Source organism: Lissotriton helveticus, chromosome 12 (assembly GCF_964261635.1).
Source record: "Lissotriton helveticus chromosome 12, aLisHel1.1, whole genome shotgun sequence".
In the NCBI taxonomy this organism is placed as follows: Eukaryota; Metazoa; Chordata; class Amphibia; order Caudata; family Salamandridae; genus Lissotriton; species Lissotriton helveticus.
Genome location: NC_136073.1, coordinates 819,832,124 through 819,853,118, shown reverse-complemented (window position 1 = coordinate 819,853,118; position 20,995 = coordinate 819,832,124). Strand labels below are relative to the sequence as shown.

Here is a 20,995-nt window from a genome sequence, read left to right as displayed (position 1 = left end):
GAGGAGTTCCTCCCCTGCGTGGCAGGTTTGAGAAACTGCAAGAACCAGAAAAAGACCAAGAAAGCCTGGGCAACCATTTTGAGCTCCTCAACTTCTGGTGAGGAGTTCCTCCCCTGCGTGGCAGGTTTGAGAAACTGCAAGAACCAGAAAAAAGACCAAGAAAACCTGGGTAACCATTCCCACTTCCACCTTAGGGAATGGGTAACACTTACACCTGCCAGCAATACTTGGGCCCTTGGTGTCTTCTTTCTCGACGTATGCTTTCCTTTTGACGTCCACCCACTGATGATGTTGCGGTGTGGACTACTCCTCAGATATCCGCCATGGACCCAGCCGTGACTGACGTAAGCATCCTTTGGGCTGTCCACCTGTTGCAGCTGTTGTGATATGGAGCACTCCAGGTACCAACCATGGACCCGGTCATACATAAATTGGAAAGATAGACACACACCATTAGTCTTTCCGGCAATAACTGCTGTACACGTGTCAGACTTACATTACCATCAGTCGCTAAACTTAGCTAATCTTAATGCCAGATCCGAACACCTCAACACGCCGACCGCAAATGTTAAGCATAGCCTCAGTTCGTCTGCTTCCTACCCACGTCTTTATGCATAGGATCTATGTGTTAAAACAAGACGGCTTACTTAGCAGTGCAGTATCACAGTTGTTGGCTAAAGATTTAGCACAGTCCAAACTCCGCCAGGCCCTAAGCTGGCCCCAAGGACCTTTTAAGTACGCCACTTTGGCTTCTGGGAAATATCATCCCAGCCACCCGGACATGATCACATGCATCCCCAGAACTATGTGATGCCGCAACTAGGCTCTTGGGCACCTTTTAGGTGTGACATCAGGGTGTGTATGATTATCAGGACCCCCAAGTAGTCTCTCTACAGGCTCCAGGCCCTGTTTCCATGCCATTCGTGGTTCCCCTACCACATTAATATATGGCTTTGATACACCCCTAGAGCTCAACGTATATGGTGCTAAATCACTTGTGTGCAATATAAGTTTACACACTGTAATTATTCGCCTCTAATCTCATCATAGGCTCAACGTATATTGTGCCAATTTACTTGCGTCTTAAATAAGTTTACTGACTGTAATTTCTTGCCTTTAGCCTCGGAAATGAACTAAAGGGATGTGTTTTAGAACAAATACATATATTTGTTATACATCTGTTCTTTTCCATTTACTCATTCATGAGATTATAGACTGGTAAAACAAGCTGCTCTACATTCCCTCAAGAATTAGCCTGGAGGCAGCACGCCATACAGCTACCACTAAGATAGCTTACTAATAATGTTGACTTTACCTGTCATCAATGAATAGTCGATTGGACTGGTGCAATGTCCCCCCCTAGAATAGTGAACAGCACCTCGGATGTTCATTACCTTTACAATGAAATAAGTCCCTTGTATGACTTACTGCTTTGGCTTGCAACGGAATGTGGGACCTGGGAAACTGGCTCTCAGTCTCGTCAAGCCCTACCCTTAGATGTGCATTAATCCCCAGGAGGACCCCAAGAGAAGGGGAATACCCTATTCGTGAATCGTTCCACTATTGTTCTAACTATCCCCTCAGCAGACACCAATGATAGTAATTCTAGAGTGTCAAAATTTGACTTATGTCAATGGCTGTTCCTCGCGTAAGATAAATAAGCAGCAACCATGGCTTGGATAAAATATTGCAAGTGCCTGGAGGACATCAATGAAAAAGCCCAGGAATGAACACCAAATTACTACTCTTTGTGCTCTGCAGCTCAGAAACCAGTTGGTGTGCCCAGCATGGACGCAGAGTGTTTGCGTTCTGCTTCTGATACGTGCCCTGTACCATTACAATACAGTGGATTCCCTTGGAAACGCTAAAAAATGTGGGGCCTTGGTGGGATGCCTACCAAACATTGTTTGTATAGTCGGCCCTCAATACTGCTGTTAATACTAGGAACAATTGTATAGTGAAAGCAGCCGTATAACCCTTTTCCCGCTATCCAGACCGTCATCATTGTGTGGTGCATTCCCTAAAGTATCTTGGCTGGGAGCCATCTGGAGTCTCACACCTAGATGTAAATACAATGGAGGCGAAACAAAGGCACACAGCTGAATATTGCTTTCCAAGTACCTAAGAGAGGCATTGTTTCGCCTTTTTTCGGTGCCGATATATGGGAATATGCATGCACTGTCACAATGTCAGATGTGTTTTACTGTCCCAGTATTTACTCATATTCCAATTTAAAACCCACAATTTTTGCCTTTTATAGTGCTACTCATCTCAATGCAGGGTGTCAGAGCACTTTACATTACACATACCCCTTATACATTGAAAATAAATTGTGTGTGTAAACCACTGAACAGTGTGTGTAACTTAAGACCAGGGCCACCGAAATTACGCGGCAATGAAGGATTAAATTAAGTAGCAGGGCTTGCTAAATTATGCAGCATAATGCGGCACATCTTTGGGTTAGTACCAGTTCTTTATTCTGTCATATGTTCACATCTTAACACTATCTGGATAAAAGGTCTTATCTTATAAGTATTAATTGAACACCCCAATACACAACGTGCACTTGAAAGGTGAACAGTCAGCTTTTGCAAAGTGCATTCCGCTTCATAGGAACATGCATTTCTAGTAACTTTTGTTCATTTTGCGCTAAGAACAACTTGTAAATTATGCAGCAGAAGATGTAATATGTGGCAAATGTAGCCAATCCAGTACCATGTGAAACAATTGCAGTGGCAGCAGAATCACATAATGCCAGTGGGCCTGCATGAGATAGTGAGGGATACATGATGCAGGAGACACACGTCCTTCCTAGCTCACTGTGCAATGTTAGAAGGGTTGTGATTTATGAACTGCAAATAACAAAAGGATCTCTGTGCTAAAAGCAGTTACCCACTTACCTACCTACATAGATGACAAAATCTGTCATCTGCATATTACATGATGAACTTAGTAGGAGAAACATTAACCCTCCACGCTACTCTAATCTAAAACTGGGATTGGAGAAAACGTATATTCCTCCATGAGAGAACTGTCTCTAGATTAATGACTGCCGCAGGGACCTAAATGCACAGCAGTGCCTGGCTAAAGGGCACAGCTGCACATTTAAATGTAAACACCTCCTTGAGGACCAACAGCAAGATCAAATAGCTCTATGCCACCAGTGACGCTATGCTCCAGGCAAGTGGCTTTTCGTTTACAAATCTTTTTCCGGATGTGTTAGTTCAATTAAATAAACTGTCACGAGCTAAGACTACGATATATAGACTGTACAGGAAACCCTATCTTTTAGCAGAACACACGTTTAAAGGGATATTTCGGTGCAGACATTCGTTTCGCATATTTTTGCTTTTCATCGACTTATTTCCAATGAAGTGATACTTCAGCTGAACAACAAAAAGGGAACTTAAACTTGGCGCATTTAACTTACAATATTCCCAAGCCTTTCCTTGGTACCGCTGAATGCTTCTGGCTAAGTTAAGAACATGCATTCTTCATTGTTTTCAAGCATGGTGTTCAGATAGAGTCAAGTAAAATTTATGATTACGGATGTTTAGCGTCGATACCGAGGCTCAAACCTACATCCCCAGTTCGTACAGCATGAACACGAATCAGAGCGCCTTACATAGCACCAGTTACATTACATGAAGACACCTTCATTTTTTTTTTTTTTTTTTTTTTTTTTTTTTTTTTTTTGGGTGACTAAGTGAATAGCCATGACTCACAAGATGGCTAGCGTCGATACCGAGTCTCGAAACTTGGAATCTTTAAAGCCACATCCATTATCATAAGTAACATAACCCAACTTCCTAGTCGTTGCAAACAAGAATGACACAACCCACTCATCGAAATTGATACCCCACCCCTATTACATAAAAGTCTTAACCAACGACACACCACCCTGACCCTACCCTTCAGGGCTAAACACCCGCCAACAACACCACGGTCAGTGCAAGCACAGACCATCCCTCACGAAAACACCTCCCTCTTCTTCCACTCTACATCGCTCGTATCAAGTCCCAGATGAAAATATGCATTTACTTGTTGCATTATAAAGCTCCTATTCCACCCAAACGGGTTTGTTAGTTGTGCAGTTGCGGATCTCAGTAAATTTTACTGAAATGCTCCGCTGTTATATCAGGCTAAAGGCTTCCACTGACTTCTATGCTCTCCACGTCAAAACCCTTATCTGCAGCCTCCGAACTTGTCAGAACAGCAACGCATCCTCCACACTCGTCGCTGTACAGTGTACACACCATCTCACCTGACTCCTGTAGTGTTTTGCGTTTGTTCCCCACATCAACAGCATTCTCAAGAAGCTATTGGCCTGTCTCTGCAACAAACTGAGCCCATTATTACTCAACCTCGCCGGGCTCCGATAGCGGATCTCACCAGCGTCGCTCCCCTCGCACCCAACCTCTTTATTCGAGCTGTATCACATCGGTGCCCTTTAACTTGCACTTGAGGGGGGTTACAATCACAGCCCTCCCAACTCTGGTGGGCCCGCGCCCCTTCCCGAAAGCACCACCCGCCTACCTATGCAACTGCCGAGTGCTCCCACGCTCGCTCCTCAGCCCCCGCTCCGTAGCCTCTTCCTCTCTTCTCTCCTTCCTTGTCCTCCCGACAGCCGAGGACCCCCGCCGATGACCCTCGCAGCCTTGTATCTCCGGGCGCCATCGCGTTCTTCTCGCCTTTGCTCGATGCCCTGTAGCAAGAAAACAAAAACAAAGAAGCCCCGAGCGCGGGGCACACCGTTTCGGCGAGGGAGCGTCCAGGGACAAGGGGGTCTCCTGGGCGCTCCCTATCTCTTTATTCCCGAGGGGCCAGGTGGCCCCTCCTCTAGCCCGCCCCCCTTGACCCGGACCCACTTCCCAGGATCCGGGTCAAGGTGGCCGCCAGCCAACCGGCGGTGGGCCGCGCCCCCCAGGGCACGCCCCCACCGCCGAATGGCAACAAAGGAAACTGTGGGGGCGACGGTCGCCGCGCCGCCATGCGTGCGGGGGGGCCGAGGGCCCCCCCTTTTCAGAATCTAAAGTGCTAAAGCTGTGCAATAGAACTCATCAGTTGTATAAGCTATGGCTGCAGAGCAGGAATCCCTTGTGAGATCAAAAGTTCAAATGCAGCTGTGCAAGGAAGTCACACAAGGGAGGTCCCTCCTGGATTCTTAAGTGCCAAAACTATGCAATGCAAATCCCATCAGTTGTTCAAACTGTGGCTGCAGAGCGGGAATCCCTTGTGAGATCAAAAGTGTAAATGCAGCTGTGCAAGGAAGCAACACAAGGGAGGTCCCTCCTAGTGTCTAAAGTGCCAAAACTATGCAATGCAGATCCCAGCAGTTCAAGTTGTGGCTGCTGAGAATCCTTACCTCATGAGATCAAAACGTGTAAGTGCAGTACAGTGTGCCTAGTGTGGTCAAAAGTGCAAATGCAGTACAGTGTGCCACGCCCATCATGGTGGAAAGTGTGCTCATTAGCCATCAGTGTCTAGGAAAAAATTAGATAAGCTGCATAACTGGAAAAACAGTCAAGCTAATTCAATGAAGTCTATACTCAATCTGGAAAAAGGGTAGAGCAGGACCTCCTGTTAGCGCTACGGTGTTGCATTATTCAGCAGCGCTGATGCAGCCTTCATAAACTTTCCAAATCTTGTGTGGCAAAGTTTTCTTTGCGGTACCACATCTTCTGCATGAGACATCCTGGTCGTCGGTTAGCTATCTAAACTTGTAATCTTTGAGTGGTATTATGACAAGCTGCAATAGTTGTAATTTGATTTGGAGTTTAGTTGGATATGATAGATACACCAAGAGGGTTGTAGGTTGGTATAAGCCCACCGTTAAATGTGTGTTCATTTTTGTACAGATTTTTATTTAAAGCTTCTTGGGCTGACAGTAGCCTAGCTTGTTTCAGGAGAATTTTTGCCCAGAGTACAACTTGCTAAAGCTCTTTAGTGGCTAGTTGCTCAACTGCCTGCCAACTGTACGTGTGGAATTCTAATGATTTATCTTGGACAATGTCACACGAGCTGCTCAGTTGGCGATAGCTCAGCACAAAGAGAAAGAAAGCTTGCGTTGAGCACATACTCTAGACGTGCCAAATTAAACTCCAAGTGGTCAACTGAAGTTACCAGAATTTTTTACGGATCCATTTTTAACACCAAAGATCACTGCATATACACAGTATCTTAAGAGGGCACTAATTTATTACGTTGATTAGAATGAGGAGTTTTGAAAAAAGCTAGTGAACTTTTCTAAACTCTGATTCTCAAAACAAGTACACTACTAAGATGATTTTGCATGCTGTATGATGAATTGTATTTACTTATGTTTTTTATTATTTCACAAAACCCTGTATTTCACACCAGAGCCAGACTCTAAACTGGAAAAACTTTTGTTGTAAACCGCTTCACCAACATATATGAAAAGCTGAAATGTGATCGTCCATGCACATGTTCACTAGGCATTTCATAGTGGATAGTCTGGCAAGGAAAGTGGCAGCAGTAGGTTAGAAATGTCTATTCCACTGCAATGTCACACCCATTTCGCATGGAGTGGGGAATACTATTTTTCATTTACTTTACAGAAGGTCGATCTATAAGAGATTCCCCACTTGAACGAACTAACTTAGCAATGGTTAAAAAATAAACCTTTTTATTAACATGCTCAAACCTCAACCATTCAAGTATGTATTTAGTACAGTATATTACAAGTTGCATGCTTTTCATTTTGGCGTTTCTTAGACAGGGCACACATGAAGCTTCAGTCACATCCCTCCCCTACCTCCTATGCTTATACATTATTTGCCTCAGTAGGTCCACCAGGGTCCCCAAACCTTTTCCCATTTCTTCGGTCACCCTCTGTCCTGGTAAATCATGTGTTCTGCTTGTTGACACCAGTCTAGGTCAGAGATCCAATTTGCCACTTCAGGTGGGGCGACCGCCCCCGTGCTTAGCAGTGTTTCGTTCCGCGACTACTGCAACTAATGTTAGCCATATGTTCGTGTAGGTGGGTCAAGTCTGTTCATTCAATATCAGCAGTAGGAATCACCTGGAGTCATGTAAAACCTTTCTCCCAACCACCTCGGTCATTATTTTCCCAATATTTTGCCAATAAGTTTGTAGCAATGGCCACTCCCACAACAGATGAAAAATGATCCCTCCTGCCCACACCACCTATGGCATTGACTACTCCCAGTGTCCCCCATGTATTTTAATGTGGTTCGAGGATAATACACCCTGTGTAGGATTTTAAGCTGGATAAGTCGGAACCTGGCACGAATTGCTACTTCCTGCGGTCCCTGTATAGCCTCTTTCCATTCTTCATCATCTATCTGCTCTGTCATTTTCCCAGCGAGCTCTCAATGTTTCTAAGAGGTCTGGGGAGTTATTGAGTAGTTTTCTGTATATACATGAAATGGCGCTGGTGGTCACTGGTTCAGCCAGCAGTCTGTCCTCTAGTGAAGATGCTGATAGAAGTGTGGCCATTCTTGTACGTAGTTTTTAAGGGCATGTCCTACCTGGAGGTACCTCAGCCATTCTCCTTGTATCAACTCATGCTCTGTTTGCATAGTTGCAAACGTTATGTAGGTGCTGCCTCTCCATACATTCCCCAGTTTTTCAAGACCCAGTAACTTCCATTTATTGAAGTTTTGCAGACTGCGTATTTTGTGTAGCTGCTTGCTGTCCCAAAACCGGGTCATCTCTGTTAGCTTCCCTTCCCATCCCAGGTATCTGGTAGCCGCATTCCATGCCTTAACTACGGTTTGTGTATGTGGCAGGAGATCCCTTATCCCTCCTATCCTGTAAAGAAGGGAAGGATAACCTCTCTCTCCCATGCTTAGTCTGTCGACTCGATAGGCCGGTTCCGTCCTGTCTCCGAACAACCAGTCATTAACACTCACTAACTGCGAGGCCCAATAGTATAACTTAATGTCTGGCACCGCTAATCCTCCTTCATAAACTCCTCTCTGTGGTTGTGGATGGGCTTGTCCCAGCTAAAACTCAATAACCAAAAGACCAAATTGATGTTATTGGGCAGGAATGCATCATTCAACTTCCCCACGCTATGGCTATCTTCTATGGGCGCTAGCCCAACTCCAATAAACGTGATCAAGAGTCTGGGTTTTTGGCTAGACAACGATCTTACTTTCAAAGTACAAGCCAGAAAGACTGCGGCCACCTGCTTCTGCTTGCTCAAATCCATCCATAAAATCCTCCCCCAACTGCCCGACAGAGCAAAAAAAATTCTGATCCAAGCCATGATCTTGTTGAGGCTGGATTACGGTAACGCGCTCTACCTGGGAGCCCCAGTCTCCGTAATTCAGAAACTACAGGTGGTACAAAACTCCGCCGCTAGATTGCTGACGAGCACTAACTACCGCTCCTCAGCGAAACCAGCGTTGAAATCACTCCACTGGTTACCCATACAGGAATGGGTACATTTCAAGGCCCTCTGTATAGCCCATAAAAATGTTCAGGGTAAAGGCCCCCCCATTCTTGCCCAATCTGATTAAACCACATAGAACCCCCAGAAACCTCCGTCCCAACGAGCTTAACCTGGCACAAGTCAGCAGAATTAATAAGGCTCGTACGGGTGGCCGCCTCTTCTCCTACAACACCTCAAGGTTGTGGAACTCCATGCCCCTCCCGCTTCGACAGGAGCCCAACCATCTTTCCTTCCGTAAGAAATTAAAAACTTGGCTCTTCCCTACAAAATAATGATACCTAACCTGTCCTTCTTCAACCTCCTCTTCTCGTGGCTGCAAGCGCTGGGATGCCCCCGGGTAGCCATGCGCTATACAAGAATCCTTTCAATTCAATTCAATTCAACGTGAAGCAATTCGTGGGGGGACCCGTTCCAAATCAACGCTCTTAAGTCTGCCTCAATTCTCCAGAAAAACGAATCTGGGAGCTTATTGGGGGTGTTTTGTATGGCGCACAATAGTCGTGGAAGGGTCGTCATCTCAAATAAAGCTACAAGACCCATCAAAGTGAGAGGCATCGTTTTCCATCATTCAGCATCCGCACTAAATCTGATCAGTTACTGTTCAACATTTCTCTTCTAGAAGTCCTGTGGGCTTCTGGTTATATTAATCCCCAAGTACTTAAAGCCTTCAATTTCGACTGGGATCGTGCTTCGACTTGTGGCTTTCGGGATGCCTCAAGCCAGAGGAAAGAGCAGCGACTTGTCCCAATTAATACGGTACCCAGAGTAGTCTCTGTAAATACGGAGGATTTGAAGTATTCTATCTATAGATTGCCTTGGCTTCCTGGTGTAGAGCATAACATCATCTGCATACAAGGATATGCGTTCTTCCCATTCCTCTCCAATTGGTATCCCTCATATCAGCAGGTCGCGTCTCACCCATGCGGCCAGGGATTCCAGGACCGGGGCAAAAAGCAATGGGGACAGAGGGCATCCCTGTCTAGTACCCTCTTGCAATGTAAACACTCGGGAGGTGGTTAAGTTGAGCCTCACCCTCGTGCGGGGTCGGTAATAGCAGTAACAATAGTTATACAAATTGAAGGTGTCAGATTTACATCCAACCTCGCAATAAACGGTGGGAATCAGTAATGAGAGTATTACATTACATGTACTTAATAGTATATTCATTTTCTTACATTTTGCTTGAAAGCAGGGGGAAATGCAAATTGAAGACTATTCTAAAATGTCGGGTGGTGTTACTTTTTGTTTGATGCCCACCATCCTAAGATTTAACTAAATGGATGATATTTGGAATCCAACCGCTGGATGCCATATGTTTCCACGCCATGTGAATCTAGAATGTTGTCAAGCATGTATGGATCAGCAACTTGTTTCTAAGAAGCTGTAAGGGCGAAGGTAAAAACTTGAAGGTTTGCAGGGAGGGAGATTTGTAGCTAGTATAGCTTAGCGAAATGAGAGTCTATGATGAAGACTAGGGATTAGTGACAACAGTGATGGATGTGGGAATTGGTTTAAAGCAGATCCCAATTTAAATGCAAGGTACAGAAAGTGGCAAACAAAGTTATCGATTGAGAAATGAGAGGCAAATGGAAGTTGCAAAAGAAGCCTTACAGAAGCTTTCAACACATAAAAGGATGCATGGCAGAGTAAATTGAAGATCCATGCTACAGAACAAATTACTTAAGCTGTAACTTGAATTCCTTTTATGGATTTGAATGCAGTGATTTTCCCCATTGTTAAGATTAGCAGATCTTAATGCACTACAGCTTATAGGTGAAGCTGTCTATAGCTGCAACTTATAAAGGATTCTCTGATTCCTGTCCACATCATCTTGGTCCCATTGCAAAATCTCCTTCTAAAGATAAGAGTATTTTACATGTTAAAGGACTGTTTCTTATCTTACCTCAGTGATAAATGTAAAGGTGCAAGCTGCAAACCTCGTACAACAGGTATACAACTTAGCACCCTATTGAGACCTGACAAGCTGTACTCTGTTCCCCCAGGACAGTGTAGGGATGTGCTCTGCTTCCCTGGCAGACTACAGTGTGCCATTTTTAGAGATCACTGCCTGCCAGGCAGTGCTTAATTTGAGCCGTTGGTTTCCGGTGCTCGGCACTGATACTTAATTGTCAGCACTGGGGCCGTGACAAGTCTGCCACAGGGTGGCGCTGTCTGGCTAATTTAGACGTGATCACAACAACAGTTCATTATTAACTGAATATACATTAAAAATTAATATCACCTGCCACCCAAGCCATTCTTATAGGTTTGGGGGCATGAAATAGTCCGACCTGTCACACTTGCAGGAGTGTGATGGTTAGTACTTGTTGTTATTATCATTGGCGGCGCTGGCAGGGGCAGTGGGTGGTGCAAGCTGCAGTGGTCTCCTGACCAGAGCCCTAGCACTTATTTCTTTTGCAAAGTAAGCAGTGCTGCCAGTTAGAGATCTCTGTGCCTTTTTAGATGAGCAACTGCCAGCTCCATTTTTACTGCACTAGCATAACAACGTTTTTTGTTTTACCAAAGCAAACTCGGAGGTTGTTTTGTGTGAAATAGAATGCAAATGTCCCTGGCTCGCTGGGCGTTTACTCTCACAGTGTGGGGGTAATTTTTGTGTTTTGATGTTCGGGACAAAATACCCCAGAACGTTCTCCCTAAAAAAAGGTAGATGGTCAGGGATGCTTAAAGCGACGTTGCAATGTCCATCGGGCCATAGATTTAGGGGCTCCACATTGGAACATGAGGGTTCCACCAATTCTGAATTGAACTGGCAAACCAGGACTTCGGCTGACACATTACTGCACCAAACTCAAATGAGGCCCGAAATCTCATTAATTGCACTTTCATGTTGATGAGCGCTCCTTTCGCATTAATTGAACCTTCAGGTTATGCAACACTAAAATTATAAAAGGTTGCTTCCAAACTTAGCTTCAGAAAGGTGGTTTCACCAAACTATCGAATTGTTTGAGTTTGTACTAGGAAAGGTTTAACTTAATAAAGGTTAAAAGGGCCTTGTAAGATGCAAATAATGCTCAATAACTAACCAGTATGTGATGTGGAGATTCCTCAAACCCAGTAAATAGAAGAGTTTCCATTTGTAGCAATACATAGTCCCAGTGGATTGATTGCTGGCTTCCATAATGTGCTCTTGGAACCTTTTGTTCAAAGCTAGACCTGGTTAGTCTCGCCCTTTAGGTAATCACCCCCGGTGATTTGCGCGCTTTACAAAAAAATACATACATACATAACCAACATGCAAACTGTGTCAAGATGGTTGATGGCGGGGCAATCATCCTTTTCTATCTGTCTTTTAAGCTGAGGTTTTGGGGATAGGCCAAGGAGTTTGAAGTACAGAGTACAGGACTACGGTTGAACTGCCACACCAGCATGGGAACCACCCTGTTTAACAAGTAAACTCACTGTGGCAAAACTTCCAAAACCGTTAGGTAGCCTACAGTCCCACTAAATAAAAATGCTTTCACATTTATGGGCAACACCTTGTTGGCAAGTGTTTATATTTACTCACAGTTCCCTTCAGAAGTTGTCTCTGGAAACCTTTCTGATGAGAAGGGCGGCTGTTTAGAGGGTTATATAAGAATGTATTTCCTGATAGTACAGGGTGTTGGTTTGATGTGGTGTTTGTTGTAACATGCTTGCACTGAATGTTTGTATCACAGTCGGTCTATCATTCCCTGTTGCACCAGCTTTTTGCTGCATCAATGTGCTTTTTCTAACAGTTTGTTTGTTAATGTATAAACATTTCTGACCTGACATTTCTTATAATAGGCTGTTGGTTGCCTCCTTTTAATTTTACAGGCGCCTGATTAACAGAGGTTTCATATTTTTACAATCCTAGTCACTTCAGCACACCCACTGGTCCTGCCGTGTCATGTTTTATGGGACATATTTTAGGGTGACCGAGCTCTGTCTAATGCATGCATGTGAACTAGCGTGCACATTTGAACTTGCCCTGTAGAGATGTACTTTTAGAAGTTTATTTCCGATTGAGTTCTCTTCTTTTGAGTCAGGACTTTTATTAACTTAGTAAAACTGACAAGTAAGCCAAGCATAGGCCAAGAAGAATGTGTAGTCACCTGGAGTGTGGCAGACTTCAGCCGATTCCACCTTGGAAGCATTTCGAAGGTGATCTCCGCTTACAGAATTAGTTGATTCAGGTTCCTGCAGATCTGAATCGTGTGGGTCTCTAAGTGTTCTGGGAAGGCTTGAGCAGGACCCAGTGCTCCCTCTAATCTTACTAACATACTCCAGTGGGGCCTATGAGGTTGTCACTGTTCAGAACAACGTATCCACTCTGAATGCAGACAGTTGAGAGTTAATCTTGCAGTGTTTCAGATTACACATGGAATGCTATCCTCTTCCCTAGACCACGTTTCCTTTGACACTACTAGATAGGCTGTGTCAGTTGGTCACTGCAGTTTTTCGAGACGCCCTCCCATAATTATGGAAGGCACACGTGTGGGTAGCAGCCAGGCTTTTGCATTTAAATAAGTTAATTTAGAACAATCAAGTCATAACTAAGTGGAGTGGCACATTTTGTAATTTAATTTGTTTTTTTTCCTGCAAAACAATTATTTTGCATTATTTAATCCCGCTTAGAGCATTATTAAATAAACTTATCAGGAAAATTGCTCGTAATGAGCGTGTGTGTAGATATATATATATATATATATATATATATATATATATATATATATATACATACAGGAGCTGAACCGACTAAAGTAGAAGTTTTGGAAATGTGAAGATTCATCAAGCGGGAAAAAGTTATTGGCAAAACAAAAAACTCTCTTCCTATAGAAACTAGATCCTAACTATAACGACCGCCAGTAGGTGATATATAAATATATATATATATATATATATTACCATTATTAGGGGAATTATTTCTGAAGCATGCAGAGCAACATTAAATATTGCAAAATAATTGTGTTGAAGACCAAGTACTGTGAACTTTAAAATACACCACATGGCTCTGATGCCGTTCTTTTAAGATAACAAATTGAAATTTTAGAGCTTGGATTATATCCATGCATGGACCTTGTATAATCGAGGGTGGGTCTCCGTGAATTTCAGTGTTTATTGCTCCCTAATGTAGTCTAGGAATGTCGGATACCTAGTAATTTCGTACCAACAAACGTTTGAGTACAATAACGAAGCTTGCAAATTATTTTAGTTTATATCTGTTCAGATTTGGATGCCCCTGCAAAGTTTGAAATTTCAAAGGCAGTAACCTGTATTGAGTTTTTGGGTGGGATCTTTTACAGGTTCCTGCGCGAGTTTGATGTCCGAAGCTCACTTTTTATTCCTCCCGAACATATTTGGAGACTGGGTGGGGAATTCTTGTCGATCTCTAAATCAAGTATTTACTTTTCCTTACCCATTTAGTTTTGTTTTGAAGGTGGAAGGAAAATGACAATAATAACAGTGAGGTTACGCTTGTAAGGAAACACCACTTTCTTATGGCGCAAATGCATATTTCCACTTAGTTCTGCTTTCGAATTAAATTGCAGCATTTGTATTCGCTGTTTCCCGGTGTTGAACTTCCTGTAGTGTTGATTGATAATTGTGAGAAAAGTAAAAATTGAAAATCTGTTCCTTGCATTAAGATGATTATGGTCTTCAAGGGTGGTTCCAGCAGAAATGTTGATCATGTGCCTGAAATCATTGTTTTGAGCTGCAGAAGTGACTGTGATGGGCAGTGAGCAGTCCGCAGTGAGGTAACTCCGGCTTTCGTTTCCACCCTTGCAGCCTGTACGCTTGGCTCCTGAACGCGAGTTCATCAAGTCGATGATGGCGATCGGGAAGCGGTTAGCCACTCTGCCCACCAAGGAGCAGAAGACCCAGCGGCTCATCTCTGAGCTGTCGCTGCTGAACCATAAGCTTCCGGCCCGGGTCTGGCTGCCCACTGCCGCCTTCGATCACCATGTCGTACGAGTGCCCCACACCCAGGCCGTGGTGCTGAACTCCAAGGACAAGGTAGGTCCTGTCTGAGCAGGCTCTAATCCTCTTGGAAATTGAGAAGATTATCTCCATCAGGCTGGAGCTTTGTGCCACCAAGTTCAATGGAAAATGCACACTCACTGGGATTACAGAGGATTGGGATAATGCCTGTCAGGGTGGCTGGTCATGGACTGTGCAAGGGAAGCTTGAGATGACCTGCAGGCGTATGGGTTATGCATGACTACAAACATTGGAGAAATTTCGTTAGTATTTTTAGTATACATTTCTTAAACTCACGCTGCACAAATAACCTAGGTGTTGCATTTTATGGAAGCACAGAGGAGGGTGTGTTCTCTGTAAATATGGGCAGCTCTGGTAAACGTCTGAAAACCTTAAGAGAGATAAATATCAGGCAAAATATCTATAACAATAGGGATTTGTGCACAGTTGTCATTAGCAATGTTTATTTATGTCTCAAGACCTTTAATTGCAGCAACTACAATTCATGGGCTGCAAGATCTACCTGCCCTGGTGCGTGACACAGGAGGTCTTTCCCAGAATCCCCAGGTCTTCTGCATGTGTGCTGGATGGGTTAATAATGGAGTCAAATACCTGCTCTGAATTGAGGTCAGATGGGGCCTGTGTCTGTAGTCCTAGTTACATTCAGCCTCAATGTTCACATTGCTTTAAACGTTTGAGCCTCTGTCCTGCATCCAGATATTGTTTGTTCTTCTAAGTAGAAAAGCAGATTTAGGCATAAGTTTTATCCAGAAAAGGACAGATTTTCCAGCCCCAGACCTCTGTTTGAACAGAATAGTCAAAGCCATGCCAAGCCAAATGCTCCATTACCCTTGCCCACGTCACCCACAGCCCTGCACTTTCCAGTGGCACGTTTGTGTCCACATGAGGAAAGTAATCTTTTGGTCTAGGCTGTACTGACATACCTCGATTTTCTAGAACTCTTGAAGTTGCACTAGGCCGCCTTAAAGCAGTCATAGAGGCACGTGGTTCTTCTTAGCCTCAGACAGGCGCCTTTACCCAACACTAAGGCCGCTTTGAAACACCCATAAATCTGTATTCAGAGGACTTTATCCATGAATAGCGATGGCTTCTCTCATTTGCAGTGGAGCACCCAGCGTTTGCCTTTTTTTAAGTTCATAAAAAATAAGCAGTTGTCTGAAAATTGCTACCTGGCAAAATAATTTCCTCTTGAAAGCACAAAACTGTCGCAAAACAGTGCATTTTGAGTCCATTTTGTTTTGCTGCACACAGAACAGTTTGAATAAGATGCAGGGGCTACCCTAGAATGGCAGTGAAATATATATATATATATATATATATATATATATATATATATATATATATATATATTATACACACGAAAGTTGCCCCAATGGAAGGAAACCAGCCGGCAGATGATTGAATCCCTCTTTATTAACAGCATTCATGCAAGCAGGCAGCTGAGAGTTCAAATGCACTCGAATTCATCTAGAGCCAAACGCGTTTCGGGAAATCCCTTTCCCTTCTTCAATGGCTGGTGGTGCTAAAATAACATGACGGCTTGCATCACAATATATAGTTCCAAGGTCCTGCCCCAGTGGGCGTGGCAACTATGCACTCTGGTCCTTGTAGTGCCGTTTCAAACGGAAGCAAGTCTGTCACTGTTACAGTCAATAAGCAAGTATTCCCCTCGTGGGTTCATGCAATGTCCTTTCAACATCACCTGCTCCGCTTTTTTAAATGTTGCTGGATTACTGCCTCCCGTTCTTGCTGATGCTCAAATGACACCAACACGGGCCCGCTGTTCAGGCGGTGAGCTTCCTTCCGCGGCCTGGCAAAGCCGCTAAAAATTATACACACGAAAGTTGCCCCAATGGAAGGAAACCAGCCGGCAGATGATTGAATTTGCGTTTGGCTCTAGATGAATTCGAGTGCATTTGAACTCTCAGCTGCCTGCTTGCATGAATGCTGTTAATAAAGAGGGATTCAATCATCTGCCGGCTGGTTTCCTTCCATTGGGGCAACTTTCGTGTGTATAATATATATATATATATATATATTTATATATATTTATTTAAATTGCACGTATTTGACCAGAAGAGATTTTCAGCCAATATGTTCCTCTGGATGCTTAAAAATTCCCACAAACCTCATTCGTGAATTTAGACTGATTGTGCACCCCTGGGCAGCTGCTACAATGTTCGTGTATGCTTTGCTTACCCAAATGGGACTGCGTGTCCCGTTCTGCTTAATAATAATAAAAAAAGGCTGCCATGAGCTGTCAGCTATGCCACATGTACAACAGTCGGGTAACCATTCAGCATTTTTAGGTGAGGCTTGATCAGTGAAGCGGTGTCTGTTGATCTATTGTTGGCACGGCTCTAAAATGTACGTAGAGTGGGCTCTGGCGCCACCCAGAGGAGAATTACTCTCTCCACGCTGTTGACTGATGCATTATTCCACCTTCAGTGGAGTTATTGCATTTCATGCATGAGGGGCTGTTTTAGATCTCACAGTAGACGGAATTATCACATGTTAAATGGTTTATGTCAAACATGTGTTCTATATGGAAAGCAGTCATTTAGTTTTTTACAATGCAACAGGCTATTTTATTGTTTTAGCCTTGAATCATGTGTAAGTCACTTGCACTTATGTTCACTTGCACACAGGCATGCATTCTTGCTGCTTTTAACTAAATACAGATTGGCAGAGCACATTGGTCCAGCTTTAATGTGACAACAATGAAAACTCTGATTCACAAACGCAGTTTCCATGCGTTAGCACATTAACAGACCTTTGGGTATTGGAGAGCTTGTTACTCCTGGAACAAGACTGCTAGTTTCTCCCTCTTTGTTGTGACACATTGCCCCAAACTGTTCTGTAGCCCTGTAAGATCCCTGCCCAGTGATTCCCAATTATTGGCTCCAGCAAACCTGTGATGCTATCCTGGACGAGAGCCCTTTGGCCTCATTATCCCCCTGTTCTTCATCCCCATCATTCTGGGACTGTGGTGGGAAGCTTTTCAGGAAGGTCAGATGCAAAGCATTAGGACTCAAATGCCGGGTGTTGATTCTCTCTGGGGCCTTTGAAACACCTTGTCATATTCCCACTGTTTCAGAGATGTAGAGATGACGGTGGATTTTACTAAAGGGAAGTATTCTCTGCACATTTTCAACCAAAGAACATGCTTTGACTCCCCCCCCCCCCCCCCCCCCCCCCCCCCGCCATGATACATTCATGAAGAAACGTACACACTGTATAATGTTAAGGAAGACCACATGGAGGCTGACCAACCCAACTGACATGGTTTATGTGGAGGGTCAAAGGACCCAGGACCCCACTGGCATACAACCTTAAAAGCCTTAACCTTCACATAGGTTTGTCTGCCTTCTTACAATGATTTACCCCCCTTTGGAATACACTCTGAGCCAGCACCACCCCATTCTCACTATAGTGGGCCTGTTTTGTCCACTGCCAACGTCATGGACAACTTTCTGTGGACAAACCTACAATGATGGAATACACGTCCGCAGAGGAAAGCACTAGTGTGCCCAGAAATTGGCGCTCCTGCACCATATCAACTTTGTACTACATAATATAATTGACTATGAACTCAAAAAAGCCAGAGACTAAAGCAGCAGTCCTGAAGCAGGGAAGAATCTCGCATGAATCCGAAGGAGAGTGAGTAGACTAGATAGGTCATAGTTTGTGTGAACTGATTGAGATCTGAAGTTGAAAATGTCCCCTTTTTGTTTTTGTGGATTTTCCATCCCATGTTTTGAACACAATTTCCTATTCCCCCAGGCTCCATATCTAGTGTATGTCGAAGTACTTGAATGTGAAAACTTCGAGACCTCGGTGGTACCTGTCCGTATTCCAGAGAATCGCATCATGAGCACGCGCTCGGTGGAAAACCTTCTGGACTGTGGGATAACCCATGAGCAGAGGGCCAGCAGCTTCACCACCGTTCCCAACTATGACAATGACGACGAAGCGTGGTCTGTGGATGACATTGGGGAGCTCCAGGTGGAGGTGAGCGTGGAATGTTTTGAGTCTGCGCCAGGGAATTGGGAGTAAAACCTTTAGAAACATCATTGAGGTGGTGTAGGGATCATTAGGAAGAAGGATGAAGTCAGGTGAGGTGTCTCTGATGAAGTACAAAGGTTTTAAAAAAATAATAATTTTCTTTAATTAAAAGAGAACATAACAGATGAAAGGAGTGTAGTACATTACAGCAAATATATTAAATTACAACATGCACAATAAGCCGTCTCAATCAGCGTGGAAGTGTTCCGCGAGCTAGAGCGCAAAGGAGGTTAAACAAGACCATTGAACACCAGGCTGCTTTGGCCCTTCCCCTATACTGTCCTGAACTATTCACAGTGGTTTGTCGCATGATTTCTGGGTTAGGTTCAGGAGAATGGTTCCCACCCCAACATCCCTGGCAGTCCGTCTTTTTTTCCTGCTTTATAGTTTAAGTGGCGCCTCACGACGTCCTCTGCTTCTGCCAACCTGTTCCAAGGGGTTTCCGTGTTCAGGAGCTTCTGTAAACGGAAATGATTCATTTTAATGACTGACTCATAATTTAGGGTTTAATGAATTTGCTACATGTGCAAAGGCTGTTGTATAGGCCAGGCAGAATTTGGAGTTGACGGCATGCTACGGCAGGTAAGAAGGGCGAAAAAGGCAGTCAACGTTGGGGGGGGGGGGGGGTGCATCTAAAAGCATATAGCTTCATGCTTTAAGACAGCAATTAATGTGTATAGATCTTGCTAAAGATGTGCTAAAGATGCTAGTTGATGCTGTGGTAGATAGAGGTGATCGTGTGGGAGGCAGTGGGGTTAAGAATTCCTTTTATTGAGCAGCAGGGAGCCTCTTGAGTTGAGGCCTAAAATTGTGTTGATCGTACTTACCACTGCCGTTGAAGTGAAGGCTCAGATTTAAAACAGTGTTCCCCATGAACAAGGACTTTTGGGCCAAAGAGCCTGGCCAGCTTCAGAAATAGTGATTCATTACAGCTGCACAAAGACACCTTTGGTATGTCTCCTCTCTCCCCTTTCACCTGCCAGCCTCCAAAAGGCCAAATCATGGAGGCAGTCTTCCAGTCCATCAACATACCCCATGTACAATGAACTGTGCTTTAACTACATACGTTTAAACCAGTAATGGTAATGGTTGCTTCAGTCGTAAAACAGTGAACACAAGTGGGCTAGATTTTACATCGTTTTGCTCGTCTTAGTTGTTCTAGAAAAGGTTAAAGAGATACCCGCAAGTTTTTTATTTAACCACCTATAGTTTATTAAATCGACTTAAGGGAAGTGTTTTTACCTAATTCAAGAGCATATCTTGTTAACCAAAGAGCTTTATAAAAATATTTTGAATTTAGTAGAAAATGATTTCATCTAAATATCGTGTAGCTACTGATGTATGTGTATGTTATCAAACAGTTAGTAAAACTGTAATATTTACAAAGTGAAACTAGCATACAAAATGCAACTTTCATCAAGCAGATACATATAATAATTCTATCACATGCATGTAATAATAAGCCTCTATCACACACTTTATTCGTACATGTGCTTTGTGCATGGGGAAATCTTGAGATAGGATTATTTCTCTTATTCTATTTCTGGACAGTTCTGAATCAAAACAATACATCTTCAGATAGGAAGATATTAATCCCATATCAGCATATGTATTAAGTTGCAGATTGATGCACGTGCACAGTTGCGTTCTAAACATCACTTACTATGGATGTTTAATGAATAAAGATGTATGCCAAGTACTTGCAATGACTCGAACAGGGAAGTTTTCCGAAAACGCTGATGGAGCACCAAAATACCTATAAGTTGTCAGCAATTTTATTGTCACTTGTTTTCAAAGAGAGGATTATTTTCTGTCTTGATATATTTTGTGCTGATATAGAGTGTGTAGTGTTATCTGTTTCGGTGATTATCACAACTTGGTGGAGCAGAAGATAAGACTGTGATTTTGTTTCAGATATAATAGATTGGAACATTTATTTATGCTGACCTACCTTTTTTAGGTCACTCATCGTTTGATTTATGTTAAACATGAATATTTGTAGACACATTTTTGGATTCAGTCATTGCGTAATTTTTTTTATAAACCACAGTAACAAGGGTAGACAAGATTGTGTTTTATGTACATTAGGGATTAAGGACTCCATTAAGGTCTTCTTTAAATGAACAGTGGTAGACCAACCATAGAGGGTATCTCTTGAATTACTGTCCTTGTGATTTTCTCAAACCTATAGGATGTAATAGGAAACGCACCCCACACTTGATGAATTTTGTTTCAGAATGGGCCAATTGTATTCAAACGAGTCCATCTCAGCCTAAAGTGTTTGTATGACCCAGACCTCTTGGCCACATCCCCACTGCCTGAACAAACAAGGAACCCAAAGTGTGTTTCAAACTTGTTGTCTTGTATAATAGTTGCATTTGTATAGCACTTCATACCTCTGACGAGGTGCTGAAGTGCATAGTGGCTGGTAGCATGTTACTTCGTAGAATGTGCTTGGTTGGAAGAACGTTGAATTCCATTTTAGCTCACATGAGTAGTGGTTTTATG

At 43.5% G+C, this 20,995-nt stretch overlaps 1 protein-coding gene across 4 annotated transcripts in view; it reads left to right on the top strand.

Annotated features, from left to right (window-relative positions):
- Positions 1–20,995, top strand: part of PI4KB (phosphatidylinositol 4-kinase beta) — a 154,572-nt gene that overhangs the window by 90,922 nt on the left and 42,655 nt on the right. For all 4 annotated transcript variants that reach the window (XM_078670477.1, XM_078670478.1, XM_078670476.1 and 1 more), the window contains 2 exons: positions 14,210–14,437; positions 18,206–18,433. In XM_078670477.1, the coding sequence (XP_078526603.1) occupies positions 14,210–14,437; positions 18,206–18,433 (456 nt within the window). The remainder of the gene's footprint in view (positions 1–14,209; positions 14,438–18,205; positions 18,434–20,995) is intronic.